This window comes from Scyliorhinus torazame, chromosome 22 (genome assembly GCF_047496885.1).
Source record: "Scyliorhinus torazame isolate Kashiwa2021f chromosome 22, sScyTor2.1, whole genome shotgun sequence".
NCBI lineage: Eukaryota > Metazoa > Chordata > Chondrichthyes > Carcharhiniformes > Scyliorhinidae > Scyliorhinus > Scyliorhinus torazame.
The window spans coordinates 67,959,287-67,984,037 of record NC_092728.1 but is presented as its reverse complement, the minus strand read 5'-3'; the positions used below and the strand labels follow the sequence as shown (position 1 = coordinate 67,984,037).

Here is a 24,751-nt window from a genome sequence, read left to right as displayed (position 1 = left end):
AGAAGATCTATTTCTGCCTTGCAGGGAGTTTGCTAAGGAACGAGAAAGGGTGGAGAACAGACGCGCGTTTCTAAAATTAAGACGACAACAACAGATAGAGCAAGAATTCAACAGATACCTGCGCTGGATCCACATAGCAGGTAAACTCGATGAGGCCAAATTTGGGATACTTGTTACTGTTGAGAAAATTTGAACAGCTTAAGTTTTTAAAAATCGTTATTACAGAATCACATATTGTCTATTGAAATCTCAGTATCCAACCTTTTTGCTTTCTTGTTGTCAATTGCTCCAGATATTGAGGTCTTAAGTTTACAACATGCAAATTGAGGGATGCTAGATTTCTGTAATGTAGCTGGGTGCAGACCGAAAGGAGAGAGATGGGGATCAAACGAGAGAAGCCTTAAGTTATAAATAATCGTGGACTTTTCAACTGATTCCATTCTTTTCTCAGTTTGTTCTCACTTGTGTGCAGAAAGATGCACCCCGAGCCATGTATTAAAACACATTTAACTGTGACTAATAAGCACTGGTTATTTATTTGTAATTGACACTTTGCCTGATAGGAGAGAGGAACTATTGCAGTAACCCAGTGGCTGTAGTGGTACAAAGGGAAGCTCAAGGCAATGAGTTGAAACACCCCACAGAGGACATCACTGATGATGGGAGTATTACTTATATACAGTCAATGGGGAAATATCTTCAAAGTTACATCATTAGTATCTTAACCATTTATTGATTCAACCCTTTTAACTGGAACTCAACATAAAATAAGCTCATTTTGTTCAAATCCACTCTGTGGACCAATGGCAAAAGCTGTCATTCGTATGTATGTGCACCATTACAGATACTTTGAAGCATTTTCTTTCTCAGTTCTATCTTAACTTCACATTATTGTCAACACACCTGTTCAACAGCACAGATTGTTCCTGAAGGTACACAACTTCTGTTCCTCTGTTGCTTTATTATGAGTGCTGTGGATCTTTGAAAAAGTATTCAGATTGATTGATCTGATATCAAAGGATCTTTTCGTTTTGAAAATATTTTAATTTGTTTTTTGACGTTTTATGCAAAAACAAAATAATGCAAAACAAGAACAACCTCCACCCCTCCACCAACCAACACCCGAAAAACTCAAAAAATAGCCCCTCCCCCCCCACAACTACCCCGCCCCCCACCTCCCCCTAGCAGCTGACGGTAACCTTTAAAATGAAAAAGAAACAGACCCCATATCTTGTGGAACCCCTCAATTGCTTCCCTCAAGGTAAACTTAACCTTCTCCAAATACTGGAACTCCATCAGGTCGCCAAGCCATAAGACCATAACACATAGGAGCAGAATTAGGCCACTCGGCCCATCGAGTCTGCTCCGCCATTCAACCATGGCTGATATTTTTCTCATCCCCATTCTCCTGCCTTCTCCCCATAATCCTGATCCCCCTATTAATCAAGAAACTATCTCTGTCTTAAAGACACTCAGTGATTTGGCCTCCACAGCCTTCTGTGTCAAAGAGTTCCATAGATTCACCGCCCTCTGCCTGATGAAATTCCTCATCTCTGTTTTAAAGGATCGTCCCTTTAGCCTGAGATTGTGTCCTCTGGTTCTAGTTTTCCCGACTATTGGAAACATTCTCTCCACATCCACTCTATGCAGGCCTCGCAGTATCCTGTAAGTTTTAATAAGATCACCCCTCATCCTTCTAAACTCCAATGAGTACAGAACCAGCATCCTCAACCGTTCCTTGTACGACAAGCTCTTAATTCCAGGAATCATTCTTGTGAACCTGCTCTGGACCCTTTCCAAGGCCAGCACAGCCTTCCTTAGATATGGGGCTGCTCACAATACTCCAAATGGGGCCTGCCCAGAGCCTTATACAGCTTCAGAAGTACATCCTTGATCTTGTATCCTAGCCTTCTCGACATGAATACTAACATTGCATTTGCCTTCCTAACTGCCGACTGAACCTGCACGTTAACCTGAACAGAATCTTGAACAAGGACTCACAAGTTCCTTTGTGCTTCTGATTTCCTAAGCATTTCCTCATTTAGAAAATGCCTCCATTCCTCCTTCCAAAGTGCAAAAACTCACATTTTTCCACATTCTATTCCATCTGCCACTTCTTTGCCCACTTTCTGAGCCTGTCCAAGTCCTTCTGCAGTCCCCCTGTTTCCTCAATACTACCTGTCCCTCTACAGATCTTTGTATCATCTGCAAACTTGGCAACGGTGCCTTTAGTTCCTTCTTCCAGATCATTAATGTACATTGTGAAAAGTTGTGGTCTCAGCACAGACCCCTATGGCACACCACTAGTCACTGGCTGACATTCTGAAAAGGACTCCTTTATCCCCACTCTCTGCCTTCTGCCAGAGGCACAGGACGGAGAGGTTGACCTCCACCCCAACAGGATCCACCTGTGAGGAATCAGCGAGGTGAAGGTTAAAACATCTGCCCCCACTCCGTCTGCAGCTCCAGCAAGTCCAACACCCCAAATATGGCCCCCAGGGGACTGCGCTCCAAATCCAAGTGCCATGTCGTTGACATAGTGCTGAAAAACGACCCCCAAAATTTCTCAAACTTCAGGCAGCACCAGAACATACGTACGTGATTGGACAGATATCTCCCACAAGGCTCGCAAATGTCCTCCACCCCCTCAAACAGCCAGCTCATCCTCGACCTTGTCAGGTGTGACCTGTGCACCACATTTACAAAAAGAACAAAGAACAAAGAAACGTACAGCACAGGAACAGGCCCTTTGGCCCTCCAAGCCCGTGCTGACCATGCTGCCCGACTAAACTACAATCTTCGACACTTCCTGGGTCCGTATCCCTCTATTCCCATTTAATTGTAATAATCCCAGCATTGCACATGAGGTTGAGGCATTCACCCTCCACAACACCTCACACCACAACCCCTTCTCCAATGCCACCCCCAGCTCCTCCACTTCGCCATAACTCCCTCCAGCGACACCATATCCTCATCCAAAATCCTCCCATAAATTCCGGAGATGACCCCCCCCCCTTCCAAACCCATCACCGACAACACCCTCTCCAACAACAAGGAGTGTGGTGTCACCACACCAGAACCGTCACAAAAACTTTCCTTCCAAAATCTCCCACCTGCATATACCTAGAGGCCTCCTCCCGCGAAATACCAAACTTCTCCGCCAACTCCTCCAAATTCGCAAACCGCCCTTCCAAAAGTGGGTCCTTTATTTCCAACCTTCCCCGCACCCCACTCCTCCCATCACTGAAATCTAGCATCCAATCTCACCGCCTCAAACTCATGATACTTTCGAACCTGCAGCACGGTCTGAGCAGCACGGTAGTGCAAGTGGCTAGCACTGTGGCTTCACAGCAGCAGGGTCCCAGGTTCGATTCCCCGCTGGGTCACTGTCTGTGCGGAGTCTGCACGTTCTCCCCGTGTCTGTGTGGGTTTCCTCCGGTAGCTCTGGTTTCCTCCCACAGTCCAAAGACGTGCAGGTTAGGTGGATTGGCCATGCCAAATTGCCCTTAGTATCCAAAAAAGGTTAGGAGGGGTTATTGGGTTACGGGGATAGGGTGGAAGTGAGGGCTCAAGTGGGTCGGTGGAGACTCGATGGGCCGAATGCCCTCCTTCTGCACTCTATGTTCTGCGTTCTATGTTCTATGATCCTGCGGTAACATAAAATGCTGCCAAAATTGTCTCCATATATCCAACATGGCTTCCACTACCAGACTACCTGAGTATTTTCCTGGGGCAAGTGGGAGTGGCACCATTGCCAGTGCTCACAACCCCGACCTCCTACAAGAGCCGGCCTCCATCCTCACGAACATTGGGGGCGATTCTCCAATATGGAGGCCAAGTGTTCGCGCCGTCGTGAACGCCGTCGCGTTTCACGACGGTGCGAACAGGGCCCAGGCACAACCTATTCTGGCCCCCTAATGGCGCTGGAGCGGTTCATGCCGCTCTAGCGTCCTTACGCGGCGCCAAATGGGTGCCGCGCCAACCCGCACATGCGCAGTTGGGGCAGCCCAATACTGCGCATGCGCAGTTGGGCCGCGCCATCCTGCGCATGCGTGGGGAACGTGTTACGCATGCCGGCCCCTCACCAACATGGGGCCAGTGTTCTGGGGCTGCGCGCGGAAGGAGGTAAGCCGGGGGGAGGGGGGGGGGTGAGGGGGCGGGCAGCCCATCGACCGGTGGGCCCCGATCGTGGGCCAGACCCTATCGGAGGCCACCCCGGTGAAGGAGCCCCCCTCCCTCCCCCACAGGCCGTCCCCCAGCGTTCCCGCAGAGTTCCCGCCAGCAGCGACCAAGGGTGGACGGCACCGCCGGGAACCTGTCGTGTCGTAAGGGCCGCTCGGCCCATCCGGGCTGGAGAATCGCCGCTCGCCGGTTCTCCGAGCGGCCCGGTCCGAATCGCGCGCCGCTGGTTTCCGGGGGGTGGGAGAATCGCATGCGGGGGGGGGGGGGGGGGGGGTCGGGGCGGTGTGGCACGATTCACGCGGCGCCCCGGCGATAACTACAGAGAGTCGTGAACACCACCCAGTCCATCACACGACCCCGCCTCCCATCCACTGACTCTGTCTACACCTCCCGCTGCCTGGGGAAACCGGGCAGCAGAATCAAAGACCCCTCCCATCCGGCTTACTCACTCTTCCAACTTCTTCCATCGGGCAGGAGATACAGAAGTCCGAGAACACGCACGAACAGACTCAAAAACAGCTTCTTCCCCACTGTCACCAGACTCATAAACAACCCTCTTATGGACTGATCTGATCTCTTCACACATCTTCTCTACGAGTAGTACATTACACCTGTATGATTCACCCGATGCCTTTGTCTACGCATTTACATTGTGTATTTCATGTTTGCCCTATGTATTTTCTTTTTATGTACGGAATGATCTGTCTGAGCTGCACACAGAACAATACTTTTCACTGTACCTCGGTACACGTGACAATAAACAAATCCAACATCCAATCCAATCCAACATCCAACATGTGGGCTTCGCTGGCTGGGCCAGCATTTATTGCCCATCCCTGAGGGTGTTTAAGAGTCAACCACATTGTTGTGGATCTGGAGTCACATGTAGGTCAGACCAGGTAAGGATGACAGATTTCCTTCCCTAAAGGACATTAGTGAACCAGATGGGTTTTTACGACAATCGACAATCGTTTCATGGTCGTTTCCTTCCCTAAAGGACATTAGTGAACCAGATGGGTTTTTACGACAATCGACAATCGTTTCATGGTCACCTTTTCGACTTTTTATTCCAGATTTTTATTGAATTCAAATTTCACCATCTGCCATGGCAGGATTCGAACCCAGGACCCCAGTGCATGATTCTGGGTCACTGGATTACTCATCCAGCGATAATACCACTACGCCACTGCCTCCCCTGGTTTCGACTTTCCTCATCCCTGACAACACCGACCTTCGCATAATAAAGAAGTAAATACTCCAGGATACATTATACACCGGCGAAAAAAAGGAATACTCTGCCCCCTGGAGTAAGAACCACCAGGGGTCCACTCTCCCATCTCCTTCCTAAGCACTCCCAACACCCTCGCACCCCCCCCCCCCCCCCCCCTCTCCCTGAAGGGGTCAACGAGCACGGTCTAGATAGATCCATCTCCGGATGCAATACTGTATTTAAAGTCCCACTGATGCATTAATTGACGCATGTACAGACTTGGTATGGCCACCAACACCCTCTTGATAAACCCTATATCATCCCATTTCGGGGCATACACGCTAACCAATACACCCAACCTCCTCTCCAGAGCAAACATTACTATAATGTATCTGACCCCCTGATCCGCCACCACCTTCTCCATCTGAAACCTAACTCTCTAACCCAATATGGAATGATCTTATCTTACTGGATTGCTGATAATGTAACTTTTTATGGGTTCTGTTTAAGAATTACCCATATTTAAACTCTAGCTTATATATAGTGTCCTCTGAAACACAAGGGGAGGATCCAGGGTGGGGGGGCGGGGGCTTTCCCAGGCAAGAGGAGGTTTGTTTTATGTGTACAAGAAGATGTCAAGTTGGGGATCCCAACAACATCCTGGTTTTGTCCGGTGGGAACCTTCCCCAACCCTTCCCGGTAAGCTACCTTCAAGTAGATCATTAAATCGTGTTCTAATCAAGCATTCTGGACTTAACAGCCAACACATTTCCTGAGTTGTGTGGAACTCAGCAGCAACAACAAGGTGAGTGTGCAGTGGGGGCAGCTTCTTCAGTGACAGACTGGGAAGCCTTTGATCAGTGAAACTGAAGAGCTGTGTCCATGGCCAGGTGGGAGGCTGTTGTTCAGAGCATTCCTTCGCAGAGAGTGCTTGTCAGTGTTTGTTAGGCAATTGCAAACTTGTTGGCAGTCAGTTCGAGTGTCTTGTATTTCACTCGTCTTCGGCTGCACTTCCCTGCTGCCAACCTTCACCATGGCATGGGAGCAGCTTCCACAATTTTACCTTGATCCTCAAACGCAGAGGAAAAGGAGTACCAACGGCAACACTAACAGCACCAGGAGCTCTATCAGCACGAGCTGCATTCTCCTCAGATATACGCCACTCCACTGGTCAGAGGGGATGGACGTGGAGATCTAGCTCAAAGGAGGCTAGACCCCCGCAACATGGCCTTAAAGTCAGATGATCAGCTCTTTTGTCATGTATGAGCGAGCACCAGTGCCTCAGAAGGCTCAAGCCATCTTGAAAGGTCATTGCTGACAGCTGGAACAAATCCACCTTCCCAGTGGGCCAGGTGGGCTGGCCAGGTGCCCATCATTGAATGTCCATCTCGCCAAGTCTCTGTCTTTCGTTAGGTTGTGTGCTTTTTGCTGCAAGGAGAGACAGCACAGAGTTGTGTGTGTTAGAAATGGCTTGTTGGGAGCAGGAAAGGTGACTATGGGCCATGGTGTGAGATGGCAATAGAGTGAGGTTGAGTGTGATTGTTGGCTGCTCAGTGGGGATATGAGGAGATGCCTAGAGAGAGAGGAACAAGTGGAATTTGTTTTTTATTCGTTCATGGGGCATGTGCGTCACAGGCTGTCCCAGCATTTATTGCCCATCGCTAATTGCCCTTGAGGGGCAGTTAAGAGTCAACCACATTTAGTGGGTCTGGAGTCACATGTAGGCCAGACCAGGTAACGATGACAGATTTCCTTCCCTAAAGGACATTAGTGAACCAGATGGGTTTTTACGATAATGGTTTCATGGTCATCATTAGACTTTTAATTCCAGATTTTTATTGAATTCAAATTTCACCATCTGCAGTGGCAGGATTTGAACCTGGTATCTGGTTTACTATGTCCAGTGACAATCCCACTACGCCACTGCCTCCCCTGTTGGTCATGTTGATGTTAGAAATACTGCATATTTCAATCTTTTTTTCTTGCATCTCATTTTAGAAGAGGTCATGCTGGCGGAAGAGGACAAGAATGCAGAAGACAAGTGTGCTTTGGATGGTATGTGCACATTCTGCTAATTGCATGGTGATGAGTAAAGACTGTCTGGTTCAAAGCTCCTCAAAAGATTCTAGCTAGGGCAGCACGGTGGCACAGTGGGTAGCATTACAGCCTCACGGTGCCGAGGTCCCAGGTTTGATCCTGGCTCTGGGTCACTGTCCGTGTGGAGTTTGCATATTCTCCCCATGTTTGCGTGGGTTTCGCCCTCACAACCCAAAGATGTGCAGGGTAGGTGCATTGGCCACGCTAAGATTGCCCCTTAATTGGAAAAATGAATTGGGTACTCTAAATTTCAACAAAAATAAATCTGGCAAGTAGATTATTGAAAACTTTATGCAGCCAATTTTAAAATATAATTGTTGTATTCATACAATTTCCTGAAGACATATATCTTTCAAAGCTAGGCTTTCTCAGTAACATGAGACACTACCAATTGGAACTTTATTTGTCCCTAATGTGTTTAGTCTTGCTCTGGCGTGCCTCTAATAGCCACGGTGCCAGATTCTTCACGTGTGGCCTGAGATGATGACCATCAGAATTTGATCTTTTCTTCCAAATTTGAAGCTCATGCTACAATATGGTGGATTGACACATTCGGTGTAGCTGAAGGCCAACAGCTGCAATGAATTAGGTGCGAGCGGGAGGTGATATATTTGCTTTATTCCTCAACAACTGAGAGAATAAGTCATCAATTAATAAGACGGACATACAAGATGAAAGGTGTTGATATTATCCAGCAATATTATCCTGAAAGCTTGGGTTCTGGATTGCAAGAGGAGACCATCAATCAGTGCAGGATTAGGTTTCCACAGTGCCTGGAGCTGTGAGTGACAGACCTGCGTTTTCAGGTTGAAATCTATCCCGCTGCACAGCTTTCACCACTTGAGACCTAATTGCACGTCAGGCTTACGGGCTTTGCCTTTTGAGAGCCGAGACCTTTTGTCTTGATGTGAGCTCTTCCTCGTCATAGTCACCCTTCAGGTTTTGAATATAGGAAACATAAAGGTGAAGAATGAATGGAATTGTACCATTCCTGCAACTTATGAACTCAAAAGACAAATGCTGAAGGATTTGTATGAATCATCACCGCTTGCAGCCATTATTTATTGCACGTAAAATCATGTTTTCTTAAAAGTAAGTTGTTTTTCTTGACCTGCGAGCATCTTAAAGTGATATAAATAAATGCTGTCTCAGGTCAGCTATTGTTAGTTCAGTGTGCGCCAACTGAAAGATTGATCTAAACACTGAAAGGCCTGGAATGTATTATGTGTGGGAATGGATAAATGGTGGATTGTAGGAAATTTCTTTCCAGAGAGCAATCGACTATCAGTTTTGATCTTTAATAATGAACGGATGGGCAGCACAGTGGCGCAGTGGATAGCACTGCTGCCTCACACCGCCGAGGTCACAGGTTCGATCCTGGCTCTGGGTCACTGTCCGTGTGGACATTCTCCAAGTGTTTAACTTGGGTTAAACACATGGGTTTAACCCCTACAATCCAAAGATATGCAGGGCAGATGAATTGGCCACGCTAAATTGCCCCTTAATTGCAAAAAATTGGGTAATCTAAATTTAATTTTGAAAAATAATGAATGGATGATCCTGGCCATGTTTTGTAAGAAAAGCAGGAACGCTGTTCTTCCAGCTAGCAATGCAAAATTTGTGGTGATTTGAGTGCGTTTTGCCCCGCACAAATGCTATGTTGACAATTAGTTCTCAACTGGAAAATCCGAGAGAATACAAACCTCCGAATTGGGAAGGACCTTGAGCTTATGCTGGGTTAAGTAAGCCACCCACTTTTTCCCCCGACAAAGGAAACACCAGGCAGGATCGAGATGGTGCTAGGAAGTTTGATGTTGCAGTAACGTTTCATTGTTTACACAGTTTTAAAGAGAGCAACGACAAAAAAGAGTAAGAATGACCTGATTAATGCTGAGGAGGGAGAGGATCATTTCACAGACATTTCCTCAGTGGGTGAGTACTATCCATTGAAGTCCTTCTCATTTAAACGTGGTTTGTAGGACGTGATTCCTGCGGGAGGAGAGAGGTGGGCGGCGAGGTAGATGTGGTGAATGGGGGGAGCGGTGGCCTTATATTTGAAGACATTTTGCTACCAGGGAGAAGCTGAAACTTTTTAAAAGTATCTTTCTAATTTTGGCAATGTTCTGTTTATGGCAATGAGCAAAATCGTCCATGTTGGCAAGATTTTATTCCTATTGGTCAAGAAACTCATTGATGAGCGAGGGACAGGGCAGAGGAGAAGGTGGGGGAGCCCTTGTGCTCCCTGTTCCTGAGACATTTGAAAAGATTCCAGAATGCGATTGATTTACTGACATGTGTGTGTTGGTTTACTGACTGTATTTCAAAGAACAAGCTGTGTTGGACTAATCTTTCCTTTTGTTTTTATATAGCTCTGGAGTGCTGCCTCTTGTTACCGTCTCTGTCTGCCTGTTTTCTTCATTCTATAACATTGTCATCCCTCTGTCTCCTCTTTTTTCGGTATGTTTCTCACTCTGTGGAAGGTTGTTTTGAGTTTGTACATTCTTTTTTTTTCTGTAATTCTGGCCTTTGCCTGTCTTGCACTTTGTTCCAACCCTCTCATTTTATGCTTTTTCCTCTACCTTCTGAATTTGCTTTTCCGGATTCCTTCTTTCTCATGCTTTCCCCGTTTTCATTCATGCTCTGCATTTTCTTTCAAGCAGCCTTTGGTAACCTTCTCTTTAATTTTTGATTTCGACACCTGGGGCGAAATTCTCCCCCAACGGCGCGGTGTCCGCCAACTGGCGCCAAAAACGACGCCAATCAGACGGGCATCGCGCCGGCCCAAAGGTGCGGAATGCTCCGCCCCTTTGGGGACCGAGCCCCAACATTGAGGGGCTAGGCCGGCGCCGGAGGGATTTCCGCCCCGCCAGCTGGCGGAAATGGCGTTTGTTGCCCTGCCAGCTGGCGCGGAAATGCGGCGCATGCGCGGGAGCGTCAGCAGCCACCGACAGTTTCCCGCGCATGCGCAGTGGGGAGAGTCTCTTCCGCCTCCGCCATGGTGGAGGCCGTGGCGGAGGCGGAAGGGAAAGAGTGCCCCCACGGCACAGGCCCGCCCGCGGATCGGTGGGCCCTGATCGCGAGCCTGGCCACCGTGGGGGCACCCCCCGGGGTCAGATTGCCCCGCGCCCCCCCCAGGACCTCGGAGCCCACCCACGCCGCCTGGTCCCGCCGGTAAATACCAGCTTTGATTTACGCCAGCGGGACAGGCAATTTCTGGGCGGGACTTCGGCCCATCTGGGCCGGAGAATTGAGCGGGGGGTCCCGCCAACCGGCGTGGCCCGATTCCCGCCCCCGCCGAAGTCTCCGGTACGGACTTCGGCGGGGGCGGGAATCGGGCCGCGCCGGTTGGCGGGACCCCCCGCTCAATTCTCTGGCCCGGATGGGCCGAAGCCCCGCCCAGATATTGCCTGTCCCGCCGGCGTGAATCAAAGCTGGTATTTACCGGTGGGACCAGGCGGCGTGGGCGGGCTCTGGGGTCCTGGGGGCGAGGCGCGGGGCGATCTGACCCCGGGGTGTGCCCCCACGGTGGCCTGGCCTGCGATCGGGACCCGCCGATCCACGGGCGGGCCTGTGTCGTGGGGGCACTCTTTCCCTTCCGCCTCCGCCACGGCCTCCACCATGGCGGAGCCGGAAGAGACTCCCCCCACTGCGCATGCGCGGGAAACTGTCGGCGGCCGCTGACACTCCCGCGCATGCGCCGCATTTCCGCGCCAGCTGGCGGGGCAACAAACGCCATTTCCGCCAGCTGGCGGGGCGGAAATCCCTCCGGCGCCAGCCTAGCCCCTCAATTTTGGGGCTCGGCCCCCAAAGATGTGGAGCATTCTGCACCTTTGGGCCGGCGCGATGCCCGTCTGATTGGCGCCGTTTTTGGCGCCAGTCGGCGGACATCGCGCCGTTGGGGGAGAATTTCGTCCCAGGTTCTCCTATTGACCTCAGGTGATGGGGCATACAGATCATGCTCCACTGAGGTGTCGGGTTTGACAGGAAGACGGAGCAGGTTGTCCTTGGGGAATAGATGGGCAGGCTGGGATTGGGCAGGACAAACTCGCTAAGCAAGTTAGGATATGGCCCTTGTGGTAGAAACTAACCTTCAATTGCTTTCAGGAAAAGAATTGACAGCTTTCATCAAACTCTCTCTAAAATTAAATATCATGCCCTGACAACATGACCAGAATTCTACGGCCGTTGCGATTCACTTTTCCCGCCAGTGTTTCCCGGCGGCATGGGGTGGCATCAATAAGAAATCCCATTGACAAGTGGCGGGAGTAGAGAATCCCGCCGCAAGCGAATGGCCGCCACCAAGAAACACGTGGCAGGGGGACCGGAGAATCCTGCCCATACCTCTGTACTAAAATACACAGAATTAGTTTCTGCAAAAATGACGACAAATTAGATCAGTTTTATCTAAAAGGTATTGTGATCCAGCACCGTCTCCCTTATCCGTCTCGACACTCTCTGCTGCAGGGTTTGTGTTGTGCAAAATGATATCCGAGCCTTCTATTTGTGTTGTTGGCCAGAATTAATCTGTATTTCCCAATCTCTACTGGTGCTATTATTAAATCAGCCCTTTGCTTTACTTAAAAGTTTATTGTGGGGGATTGTTATTGTCAGGGACAATGACTACGCAAGGAAAGTTGAGATTTGTTTGTGAACCTTTATCTATATGGGCCACACTTCACACATCGAACATTGGATCAATGCAGTCTATCCCTAGGAAACGAGAGTGAAAGAAAACTGGTGATTCCCTCCTGCTTATTATGGGCCTCAGAGAATGGCACCTAATTAACTTGGGGATCTTGTTGACAATAATTAGATTTTGAGGCCTTTAAATGATGGGGCTTCACTTCATCAACTGAACAACACAATATATACTTAATGTTTTTAAAATCTATATCCCCCAACTTGCAGTTTGCAAGGCTAATGTGGAAAGCTTGTTTATTCGATTAACATACGGGAGCACAGTTGTTAAGCAAATGCAGAGGAATTTCATCTGATCCTCTGGCAGAGCGGGCCATGTTCGTACAGAATTACCATGTTTGTTATTTTAACAGTTGTTAACCAATCTATTTAAATGGGTACATTCTGTAAGAATGGCATACAAAGGGATTCCACGAGCACGTGTGAACCAGTGCGCTCTCAGAGGAAGTGGCAGAGAACCACCCTGGCAATGATGGGCGGGTTTCAGTTTTCATACTTAAGGACCTGGATGGTTAGACACTGCCAGATGTCTGGTGGCTATGGACAAAATCTATTTTCCAGCTTTGACTTTGACAGTGATCCCTTTGGTAACCCACAGTGCCATCCACACCATCCAATGAATCACTGCGTACAATTTCTGTACACTGCAAACTGCTGATTTGCAAGTGCTACTTTGATGGAAGTCCATATTTCACTGAAATAGACAGAGGTAGCATGGTAGTCCAGAGTCTACACCAGTTACCCAATGTCTGACATTCATGTCCTAGTTGTAAGCTACATCAATCAGGTGAATAGTCTTAATTTTCAGCCTGGGCTACTCAATAGACTTCTCCTCCTCTGCCCTAGTCCTTAATTTGCATCTTTCTCTAATTTATTTCCTATCTCCCCTCTTTCCCTCAAATTGTCTGTATGAACCACCTCCTATTTCTGCGATCTATTCCCACTAAACTGGTGGCCACGCAACCTCCCCTCCTAGCCCCCATGTTAGTCAATACTCTAAATGGCTCTCTCTGCTCAGAGATTGTCTCTTTCTCCTTTCAATCTGCCCCTCTCAAAATACTAACCCTTCACCTCACCGACCTTGCAAACTATTAACATCACCAACCTCCATTTTCTTTCCAAACAACCCTTTTGAACATGTCGCTGCCTCCCAACTCCATTCCGCCATTCCCATTTTTCCTGCAGCGCCACGTTTGAATCACTCCAATCAGACTTCCACCCCAGCCACAGTACCAAAATGGTTCTCAGCAACATTACAAATGACCGTGACAAAGGTAAACCTTCTCTCCTTGTCCGTTTTGACCTGTCTGCAGCCTTTGATACCGTTAACCACACCATCGTCTTCCAGCACCTTTTCATTGTCATCCAGCTGAGTGGGATGGCTCTCATGTGGTTCTATTCTTACCTATCTAACTGTAGTCAAATGTTAACTTGCAATGGCTGTTCTCAGTGCTCCCGCAACTATCTAAGGATCTATCCTTGGCCCCCTCCTATTTCTCACATCCATGTTATCCCTCAGCGATATCATTCAAAGGCAGTGTCAGATGGACACATGGACGCTGACGACAACCAACCAGTTCTACCTCACCACCACCTTTTTCAACTCCTTCATTGTTGCCTACCAGCCTGGCTGAGCAGAAATTCCCTCCAGTTATATTGAGAAGACTGAAGTGATTGTTTTTGGTCCCCACTCCAGATTCCCCAGCTATTGACCCCACCACTGTCCTTGACAACAGCCTGAGATTAAACCAGAGAGGTGACAACAGCCTTGGTGTCACATTTAATCTGGTGATGAGCTTTTGACTTATTCATGTCATCACTAAGGCCACCTATTTCCACCTCCATAACTTCACCCATGTCTCAGCTCATCTGATAATCCTCATTCATGCCTTTGTTAGTTCCAGACTTGACCACTTCAACATAGTCCTGGCTGGTCTCCCATATTCTACCCTCCATAAACTTGAAGTCATCCAAACCCTGCTGCCTGCATCTTACTCAGAGCAGGTCCCATTCCCATCACCTCGCCGGTCGCTGACTTACATTGGTTCCTGGTCAACAAGCACATTGACTTTGAAAATCTCATCCTTGTTTTCAAATCCCCCCATGGTCTTACTTCTCCCCATCTCTGAAATACTCTCCAGACCTACAACCCTTTGAGATATCTATTCTCAGCAAATTCTAACTGCTTGATCAGCCCCATTTTAGTCGTGCTTTCAACTGCCAAGGCCCCAAGCTCTGGAATTCCCTCTCATGCCTGTCTACATAGATCATAGAATTTACAGTGCAGAAAGAGGCCATTCGGTCCATCGAGTCTGCACCGGACCATGGAAAGAGCACCCTACCTAAGCCCCCACCTCCACCCTATCCCCGTAACCCAGTAATCCCAACTAAACTTTTTTTTGGGACTCAAGGGCAATTTAGCATGACCAATCCACCTAACCTGCACATCTTTGGACAGTGGGAGGAAACTAGAGCACCGGGAGGAAACCCACGCAGACACGGGGAGAACGTGCAGACTCCGCACAGACAGTGACCCAGCGGGGAATTGAACCTGGAACCCTGGCGCTGTGAAGCAATTGTGCTAACCACTGCGCTACCGTGCCGCCCGTATGACCCTTTCGGTTATCTCACCTAACATTTCATTGTGTGATTTGATGTCATACCTGGTTTCATCACACTCCTGTGAAGCACTTAGGGATGTTTTATTATGTTAAATGTGCTGTGTGAATATAAGTTGCTGTTGATGTAGTCCAGAAACAAGGCATTTCAGCAAGGGATGTGGAGGGACAAGTATATTCTGCTTAATACTTAAATTCAAGTTGATGGCTACCTGCAAGCAACTGGCACTGATGGATCAGAGAAATGAAAGGGTTGTGAGCAACAAGTGATGAGACCCGAAAAAGTATTTAAGGTGGAGAGAGAAGGTGTCATTGTCATAATGAAGGTATATTTCAGAATATGGACATCATCCCCAATATGCTTTTAAGTCATTACTTCCAAGGAAGAACAAAGTTACATTGATAGTACGCTTTTCACATCCTCAAGATGTCCCAGTTTGCTTCACGGATGGAGACAAAGTAGCTTTGGAACGTGGGCTGGAATTTTCCGGCAGTTCTCGCCGGTAGGATCTTTTGGTCCTGCAGATGGCGAAGCGGGAAATCTGCGGCGAGGAGCCATAAAGCGGGAAACCCCATTGACAGCTACGGGATCAGCAGTTCCTTCCACCAGCCATTGGCAGGCCGCCTCCCTCCGCATCGCAACACACTGCGGGGGGGGCGTTTAAAACACCGCCTGTAATGTTTATAGTGTAGATTTATTTGTTCTTAAGGGCAGCACGGTAGCATTGTGGATAGCACAATTGCTTCACAGATCCATGGTCCCAGGTTTGATTTCGGCTTGGGTCATTGTCTGTGCGGAGTCTGCACGTCCTCCCCGTGTCTGCGTGGGTTTCCTCCGGGTGCTCCGGTTTCCTCCCACAATCCAAAGATGTGCGGGTTAGGTGAATTGGCCAATGATAAATTGCCCTTAATGTCCAAATTGCCCTTGGTGTTGGGTGGAGGTGTTGAGTTTGGGTAGGGTGCTCTTTCCAAGAGCTGGTGCAGACTCAGGGGGCCGAATGGCCTCCTTCTGCACTGTAGATTCAATGATAATCTATGATTAATCTAGGACAAAGGTTCGGCACAACATCGTGGGCCGAAGGGCCTGTTCTGTGCTGTATTTTCTATGTCTATGTTCTATGTTTTGTAATGTAGGCCAACGATTGGCAGACACCTAAATTCCACAAAGAGCAATGAGATAAATGGCAAGACAATTTATTTCCTTAATGATGTGGGACAGAAGATAACTGTCGGTCTGGAAACCATGAGAACTCCTCTGTTCCTCTTTGAATAGTGCCATGAGATATTTAATGTCCATCTTATGGGGTAAAAGATGCCACGTATAATAGTGGAGCACTCCGTCAGCATTGCACTGGACTGATTATATGGTTGGATCTCTGCAGTGCAACTTGAAACTACTACCATCTGACTCAAAGTGCAACTGCTGGCATTTTTGCAATTATCTTGTTTTCCTGTTCAATTGTAAGGATGTTTTCTTTTTAATTATATTTATTTATAAGTCATAAATAGGTAATGCAGGCACGCATCTTGTTATAAAAGCCTGTGCTACCCAGTGATTTAATTTGGTTTGCCTACTGGGCGAGAAGCTCACTCCCAGCCATAATCCAACTTTTTATACTGAAAAGGTAAACAATTCTTCTGACTTTTTATACAGTCAAAGGTAAACAATTCTTCTGTCGCTTCTCAGAAAGCTCAAGTGTTTTTGTGAGCCTGGTATTTTCCTGAAGCCGCAGTAATTTCACAAAGATAATTTTCACCTAATCTAATAATCCCCCTTTCACTAGAAATTAACTGTTCGAAAAAATTAAATTACAGTGTGTTTCGTCTGAATGCTGATGTCAGTGTGTAAATGTGTAGTGTTCGCAATGGCTGCTAAGTATGATTTTTGTTCAAGGCCTTGCGACTGGCCCAGATCCAACTGGCAGGGTCAGAGGGTGCACAGTGGGCAGTCATGGATATCTATTTCATTCCCAGGTGAACTGCCAAAATTGTTTGTGTCTGGTTGCATTGTTGGAGTGGTACTAATCCACGTAGCCCACGGACGTGCCAACTTTGATTGCCAGAATGCGCCGAGGGATTTGATTTCAATTAGAGTGCCAATTGGAATTGGCACAATAGGCCTTGATATCCCTGGGCTCCTGCAAGGATGCATACTTGGACATAGGATAAGATTAGTATTGCGCATTGCAATGACTGTCCTTCATGTCTCACATGTGAAATATACATGGATGGGCTTATAACTCATTCGTAATAGTTAAAATCAAGATTAAAAAGGCATTACATAGGATGCCACATAAAATGTGATTATACAAGGTAAGAGCTAATGATATATTAGCATGGGCAGAGGGTTTAGCAAAATAATAGGAAACAGAGTCAAGATAAATGTGTCATTTTTAGGTTGGCAAAATTGTAACAAGTGGAGTGCCATAGAGATCAGTGCTGGGGCCTTAACTATTTATATTCTGTATGAATGACCTGACAAATGAACAGAGTTGCTGATGATACAATGATCCTAGAGCAGACCCTTAGCTTTTTTTTACAGTCCCCACCACGACCCCCAAATTTGGTTGCAACCAGTAAATTTGGTCTGTTGAAGGAGGTGACTGTTGAAATCCCACTTCCTCACCAAGAGAATGAAACTACAAGTTTTAAACAAACAGAAGCATTGTTACTATACCAGAGTCAACAAAGCAAACAATGGTATCTGTTAAAGCAAATTACTGTGGATGCTGGAATGTGAAGCAAAAAACGAAAATGCTGGAAAATCTCAGCAGGTCTGTCAGCATCTGTGGAGAGAGAAAATAATAATAATCGCTTGTTGTCACAAGTAGGCTTCAATGAAGTTACTGTGAGAACAGAACCAATGTTTCGAGTCTGGATGACTCTTCGTCAGAGCTAGGATGAAGATTCATCCAACATTAGCTCTGTACTCTCTCCATGGATGCTGTCAGACCTGCTGAGAATTTTCAGCACTTTCTGCGTTTATGTTGAATGCTATCTACCTTATACTCGACCATCTAGAATAAGATTGAGGTAAATATGAATTAACAGGCAAACTGGTTGTACACACAACAAACTGCACATTAAATGGCAGACACAAACAAGGCATGCCTCTGGGATTGTCTTCGGAACCTATCCAGACATTAGTGAGCCACAAAAGTTCTTTCAACTCTGTCTTTCTTCTGAGAGATTTCAGCTTTTCTCTTTCAAAGAGCTCGTCTGATCGCCAGCTGGCAGCAGCCCAAGACTATCCTGTTACTGGGTACAATCTTAACCAAGAGGCGTACTTTTGCAGATTTCTTTCAAATCTGCTCCCAGATCCAACCTTCTTAGTCTCTTTTCCAGCTGAGCTAACCTACTATATAATAATAATCGCTTATCGTCACAAGTAGGCTTCAATGAAGTTACTGTGAAAAGCCCCAAGTCGCCACATTCCGGCGCCTGTTCGAGGAGGCCGGTACGGGAATTGAACCCGCGCTGCTGCCTTGTTCTGCATTACAAGCCAACTATTTAGCCCACTGTGCTAAACCAGCCCCTACTACTGAGTCAGTGTGCTCCTCAGGCAACACCGCTCAAAGTAGAAAAGAATCTGAACTGCAGACGTAAAACAAGAGAAAAGAGAGTTAAAAAACACACACACACACACACACACACACACACACACACACACACAGCAGATCATTGTATCATTAGCGAATCTTTCCATGGAGTCGAGAGGTTACAAATCCCCTTTTTGGAGGGTGTCCACCAAATTCCCCAGCATGAATTGGAAGGTCACAGACGTCCTATCCGGATTTAGGGTTTTCAAACAAAGGGCGGAGCAATATTTCTTTTAGGTTTTAACCATCAGAGAACCGGGTAAACAAGTGGTGAAAGTAAAGATACTCATTGGAACCTCGGAGTTGCATAGAGTCAACACTTTGAACCTGTCTGAGGTCAGTCAGAAGGAGCCTGTTATGTTAAAGTGAACGTCAGGACTCACCATTTAGATCTGATGCTCCAGGGGCAGCATGGTGGCGCAGTGGATAGCACTGCCGCCGCACGGTGCCGAGGTCCCAGGTTCGATCCCGGCTCTGGGTCACTGTCCGTGTGGAGTTTGCAAGTTCTCCCCGGGTTTGCATGGGTTTTGCCTCCACAACCCAAAAGTTGTGCAGGGTAGATAGATTGGCCACGCTAAATTGCCCCTTAATTGGAAAAAATTAATTGGGTACTCTAAAATTAAAAAAAAAAGATCTGATGCTCCACAGGCATCAGCCGCCAGAATTAATTGATCAGTTTGTCAACAGGCGCTGTGATAAGGGCAATAGCTGTGATTATTTGGAAGCTTAGCTGTCAGAGTGGATCATGGAGCTGATTATTGCTTCAGTGCCGGTCGAAGCCTTTCATAAAGACCTTATAGAGAAAAAGAACAGTCATGATATTGACATATTGCTAAAAGACAGCAGAAAATATGAAGCCATTGTTGCTGGACACCGGGGCTGATTTAGCACAGTGGGCTAAATAGCTGGCTTGTAATGCAGAACAATGCCAGCAGCGTGGATTCAATTCCCGTACCAGACTCCCCAAACAGGTGCCAGAATGTGGCGACTAGGGGCTTTTCACAGTAACTTCATTGAAGCCTACTTGTTACAATAACCGATTATTATCATATTATTATTGTTAGGTACAGTTATCAGCATTGGTGCAGTAGTCATGATGCAGAAAGCAAGCAAGCTATAGAATCATAGAAAGTTACAGCACAGAAGGAAGCCATTTGGCCCATCTTGTCTATGCCAGCCTGAGGACACCGAGGCACCTTTTCCATTCCCACCTTCCTTCACCCTGTTCATAGCCCTGGAGCATACAGCACTTAGGGTGCAGGCCCAGGTACTTTTTAAAAGAGTTTAGAGTCTCTGCCTCCACCACCAACTTGGGCAGCGAATTCCAGATTTTCCCTACTCACTGCATAAAAAGGTTTTTCCCCATGTCCCCTGTACTCGTTCTACCACTTATCTTGAATCTATGTCCCATGGTTCTAGAATTTTCCATCAAGGGAAACAATTTTATCCGATCCTATCTTTTACCCTCAGAATTTTGTACACCTCAATTAAATCCCCCCTCAGCTTTCTTTGTTCCAAGGAAAATAACCCCAACCTATCCAATCTCTCCTCGTAGCTACACTTTTCTAGCCCTGGCAACATTCTTGTAAATCTCCTCTGCGCTCTCTCTAGAGCAATTACATCCTTCCTGTATTGTGGTGACCAGGACTGCACTCAATACTCCAGTTGTGACCTCAACATTATATCCCTACTTTTATATTCTATACCTCTGCCAATGAAGGAGAGCATTCCATATGCTTTCTTTACAACCTTGTCTACTTGAACTGCTGCCTTTAGGGACCTGTGTACTTGTACGCAAAGATCTCTCACTTCATCTACCCCTCTTAGTATATTCACATTTATTGGGTACTCCCTACAACTGTTTGATCTCCCTCAATGCATGATATCACATTCTTTGTGTTCAATTCCATCTGCCACTTTACCACCCATTTCACCAACCCATCTATATCATTTTGGAGATTATATTTATCCTCTAAACTGACGACCACTTGGCCAATCTTTGTGTCATCTGCAATTTCCCAATCATGCTCCCCACGTTCATGTCTAAATCATTAATCTATAACACAAACAGTAACGGTCCCAAAACCGAGCCCTGTGGCACACCACTTGAAACAACTTTCCAATTGCAAGGGCAGCCATCGACCATTACCCTTTGTTTCCTGTTATTAAGCCAACGTTTTATCCAGTTTGCGACATTACTATGTATCCCATGAGCTTTCACTTTCCTGATCAATCCGCCTTGCTAAAATCTACAACATCCACTGCACTACCTTCATCAATCCTTCTTGTCACTTCCTCAAAGAATTCAATCCAATTTGTGAGGCAAGACCTTTCTTTAACAAATCCATGCTGACTATCCCTGACTAGTTCATGTCTTTCTATGCGACAGTTGTTTCAATCTCTCAGGATTGATTCTACGAATTTGCCCACCACCAACGTACAAATAACTGGCCTGTAATTGTTTGGCATTTCTTTTGATTCCTTTTTAAACAATGGAACCAAGTTTGCATTTCTCCAGTCCTCCGGTACCTTGCCTGCATCTAGTGAGGAGTGGAAATAATCCTCAGAGCATTTGCTATCTCCTCCCTGACCTCCTTCAGGAACCTTGGAAACAATCCATCTGGTCTTGTCGACTTATCAACTTTTAAGTACTTCCTCTCTCTTTACAATTATCCCTTCCAGTATCTCACAGTGTTCCTCCTGGGCTACTGTATCTGCATCATTAATTTCCTTTGTAAACACAGAGACAAAACATTCATTTAAACCCCTTCCCACAGCCCATGTGTCTACACAAATGTCCTCTTCTTCATCTCAGTTAGGTCCCATTTTTTCCTTAACTAACCTTTTATCATTAATGTATTGGTAAAACATCTTTGGGTTTTGTTTAACTTTACTTACTAATCTTTTTCATGCCATCTTTTTGATTTCCTTATTTCCTTTTTGACTTTGTCCCTGCACTTCTTATACTTGTCTAGGCTATCTGCAGTGCTTAGTTCTGAATGCCTTTCGTATGCTTTCGTTTTATGTTAGATCTTTGTCTGTATTCCTCCAGACAACCAGGGGAATCTAGATTTGGCAGTACCACACTTATTTTCGAAGGACGTATGCCTCCTTTGTACATTTAGGATCTCGATTTCTAGTGCTGCCCACTGGTTTTCCATTGATTTATCCTCCGGCAGAGCGAGCCAGCCCACCTCCGCAAAGTTCGTTCTAATTTCTGTAAAATCTGCTCGCCCCCAGTTGAAAATCTTTACTCCTGCTCTATCTCTGGTAATACCGAATCTAACTGAATTGTGATCACTATCCGATATGGTCGCCATCTGTCACTTCACCCACTTGCCCTTTTTTGTTCCCCCAAGACTGGGTCTAGAATTGCAGCTCCTCTTGTTGGGTTTGTCACTAGTTGGTTGAAAAGATTTTCCTGGATGTACTGCACAAATTTTTAACCCTCAGTTCCCCTTATATTGCTTGAATCCCAGTTGATATTGGGATAGTTAAAGTCTCCGACTGTTATTGCTCTCTTGTCTTATTTTGCCTACATAATTTGATTTTCTCTCTCTCTTTTTCATTATTTGGAGGTCTGTAATATACTCCCAGTAGTGTCAACCCATAAAGCCTCGTTTGTTGACCCGTTTAGCCCCATGTGGGAAGTGAAGTTTATTGCACCCATTGCAGCACTGTGCTGTCTTCCAAGACTGTAGGGATTCCATGGATTCTAAGAACTCATCTTAGGTTTATGCTTATGTGGGTCCCTGGTGCACTCCCTGTTGTTGCTGCCAATATACTGCACATAACGTTTGTTTGGGTGTATCTTATTGTAAGCTCTGGTCGTACCTCCAGAACCAGATTTCCTACATAGTCGAGCCCAAAGTCCCAAAGTGGGCAGCACGGTAGCCTTGTGGATAGCACAATTGCTTCACAGCTCCAGGGTCCCAGGTTCGATTCCGGCTTGGGTCACTGTCTGTGCGGAGTCTGCACATCCTCCCCGTGTGTGCGTGGGTTTCCTCCGGGTGCTCCGGTTTCCTCCCACGTCCAAAGATGTGCAGGTTAGGTGGATTGGCCATTCTAAATTGCCCTTAGTGTCCAAAATTGCCCTTCGTGTTGGGTGGGGTTACTGGGTTATGGGGATAGGGTGGAGGTGTTGACCTTGGGTCGGGTGTTCTTTCCAAGAACCGGTGCAGACTCGATGGGCCGAATGGCCTCCTTCTGCATTGTAAATTTTATGATCTATGACTTATGGTGCAAAAGGACTTTGGGCTCGACTATGTAGGAAATCTGGTTCTGGAGGTACGACCAGAGCTTACAATAAGATACACCCAAACAAACGTTATGTGCAGTATATTGGCAACAATAACAGGGAGTGCAACAGGGACCCACATAAGCACAAACCTAAGATGAGGTCTTAGAATCCATGGAGTCCCAACAGTGCAGAAGGAGGCCATTTGGCCCATCGGGTCTGCACCAACCTTCTGAAAGAGCATCCCACTCAGGCCCAATCTTCTGTCCTATTCCTATAACCCCACATATCCTGCACATCTTTGGACACAAAGGTGCATTTTCTTACCGTGGACAATCCTCCTACCTTGCACATCTTTAGACTGTGGGAGGAAACCCATGCAGACATGGGGAGAAAATGCAAACAGTCAACCAAGGCTGGAATTAAACCTGGGTCCCTGGGAGTCCAGGGTGAAGATTCAGAAAAATCTTCATCTGAAAAGCAAACAGGTCTTCCACACTGAATATGACATGAAGAATGGATTAAGTCAATAATTAAAGGCTTTCGCTACTATCAGCATCACAAACCCAAAGAAAAGTACCAAGCATATGCCAAAGTCAACAGAGGAGCTAGCACAAACATCTTGCCAGTCAGAATCCTGAAGGATATATATCTGGATCATTGGAAGGCAATGATACAATCTACAGCAGATAAGCTAACTGCACATAAGAAATCATCCATTCACTGCTTCGGTACATTGGGATGGTATTGCTGCAATGGCAAGTCTGCAGAGGAACCCCAAGTATTTTACTGGGTAGACACAAGTGGACCAGCAGTAACAAGGATACTGATATGTACTAAGTTCACCATTGTAAAGGAATTCAGAAGAGACCAAGAATAATTGCATTGAGCCAGTTCAATGCCTCTGGCAGATTTACCCAGATAGATTCAATGTGGTAAACACTTCAGGAGTGATGCTCTACTACACCTCAGAGAAGTTGTCATTCTGTTGAGCGACCCTCCGAGAAAGTGTAGTGCGTGTATTCATGAGAAGCTTAAGAATAGGTTGGATTACGGATGGAGTCGAAATCATTTAGTGGTTATGGGTTGATGGCATCCTCAACCCAGCTGGCTCCGATCTGCGTGAAACATGGGCGGGGTTCTCCGGCTGACGCCGGAATCAGGAAACACGATTGGGCTGAGAATCGATTTTGACGACGAAATCGTGGCGGGCTCCCGTGTCACGCCACATTACAATTCTCCGGTGCCTCAACAGAGGCGTCAGTGCAGTAAACGTAGTTGGCATATAGTTAGCGGGCCGGAGCCGGTATTGTCCGGGGCCTCTACGATTCTTCGCCTCCACTGGGGCGAATTCCCGACGGCGAGGTTCACTTTTCATAGAATTTACAGTGCAGAAGGATGCCATTCTGCCCATCGAGTCTGCACCGGCTCTTGAAAGAGCACCCTACCCAATTCCACACCTCCACCCTATCCACAAAACCCAGTAACCCCACCCAACACGAACGGCAATTTTGGGCACTATGGGCAATTTAGTATGGCCAATCCACCTAACCTGCACATCTTTGGACTTTGGGAGGAAACCGGAGCACCCGGAGGAAACCCACGCACACACGGGGAGGATGTGCAGACTCCGCACAGACAGTGACCCAAGACAGAATCAAATCTGTGACCCTCGAGCTGTGAAGCAATTGTGCTATCCACACTGCTATCGTGCTGTCCCTTACTTGTGCTTTTAGAAATTGTGCAACAGGGGCCATGGCTGCTGAGGAGGAGAGAGGGGGTGCAGAAAGTGTCTAACAACACGACAGTTTGGTGACAGGCGTGCCGCTGGCAGCGGGGCTTCTGCCAGGGCCAGGGGGAGTAGCGGGGTGCCTGGGGGTGGGCTGTGGGGTCGGGGTGGTCGGGCATGGAACACCATTGCAGCGGTCTTCAAGGCGGCCATGTAGCTGCACATGCCGATGACTGCCCACTGTGAACTTAGGGCCACACGTCATATGGGTGTACCCTCTGGGCATCCCCCAGGTGCCCTCTGGCCCCAGTCAACCTATCAACGGGATGGGAGCGCTCCAGCGCAACCAGTGCCATCTTGTTTGCTGGGATGAGTGTGTAG

The 24,751-nt window shown here is 47.1% G+C and overlaps 1 protein-coding gene across 1 annotated transcript in view; it reads left to right on the top strand.

Moving 5' to 3' along the window:
• The window catches only part of cacna1ba (calcium channel, voltage-dependent, N type, alpha 1B subunit, a), a 949,382-nt gene that overhangs the window by 690,172 nt on the left and 234,459 nt on the right, over positions 1-24,751 (top strand). Inside the window, exons 8-10 of the mRNA XM_072488273.1 lie at positions 25-140; positions 7,391-7,447; positions 9,332-9,421. Coding sequence (XP_072344374.1) covers positions 25-140; positions 7,391-7,447; positions 9,332-9,421 — 263 coding nt within the window. The remainder of the gene's footprint in view (positions 1-24; positions 141-7,390; positions 7,448-9,331; positions 9,422-24,751) is intronic.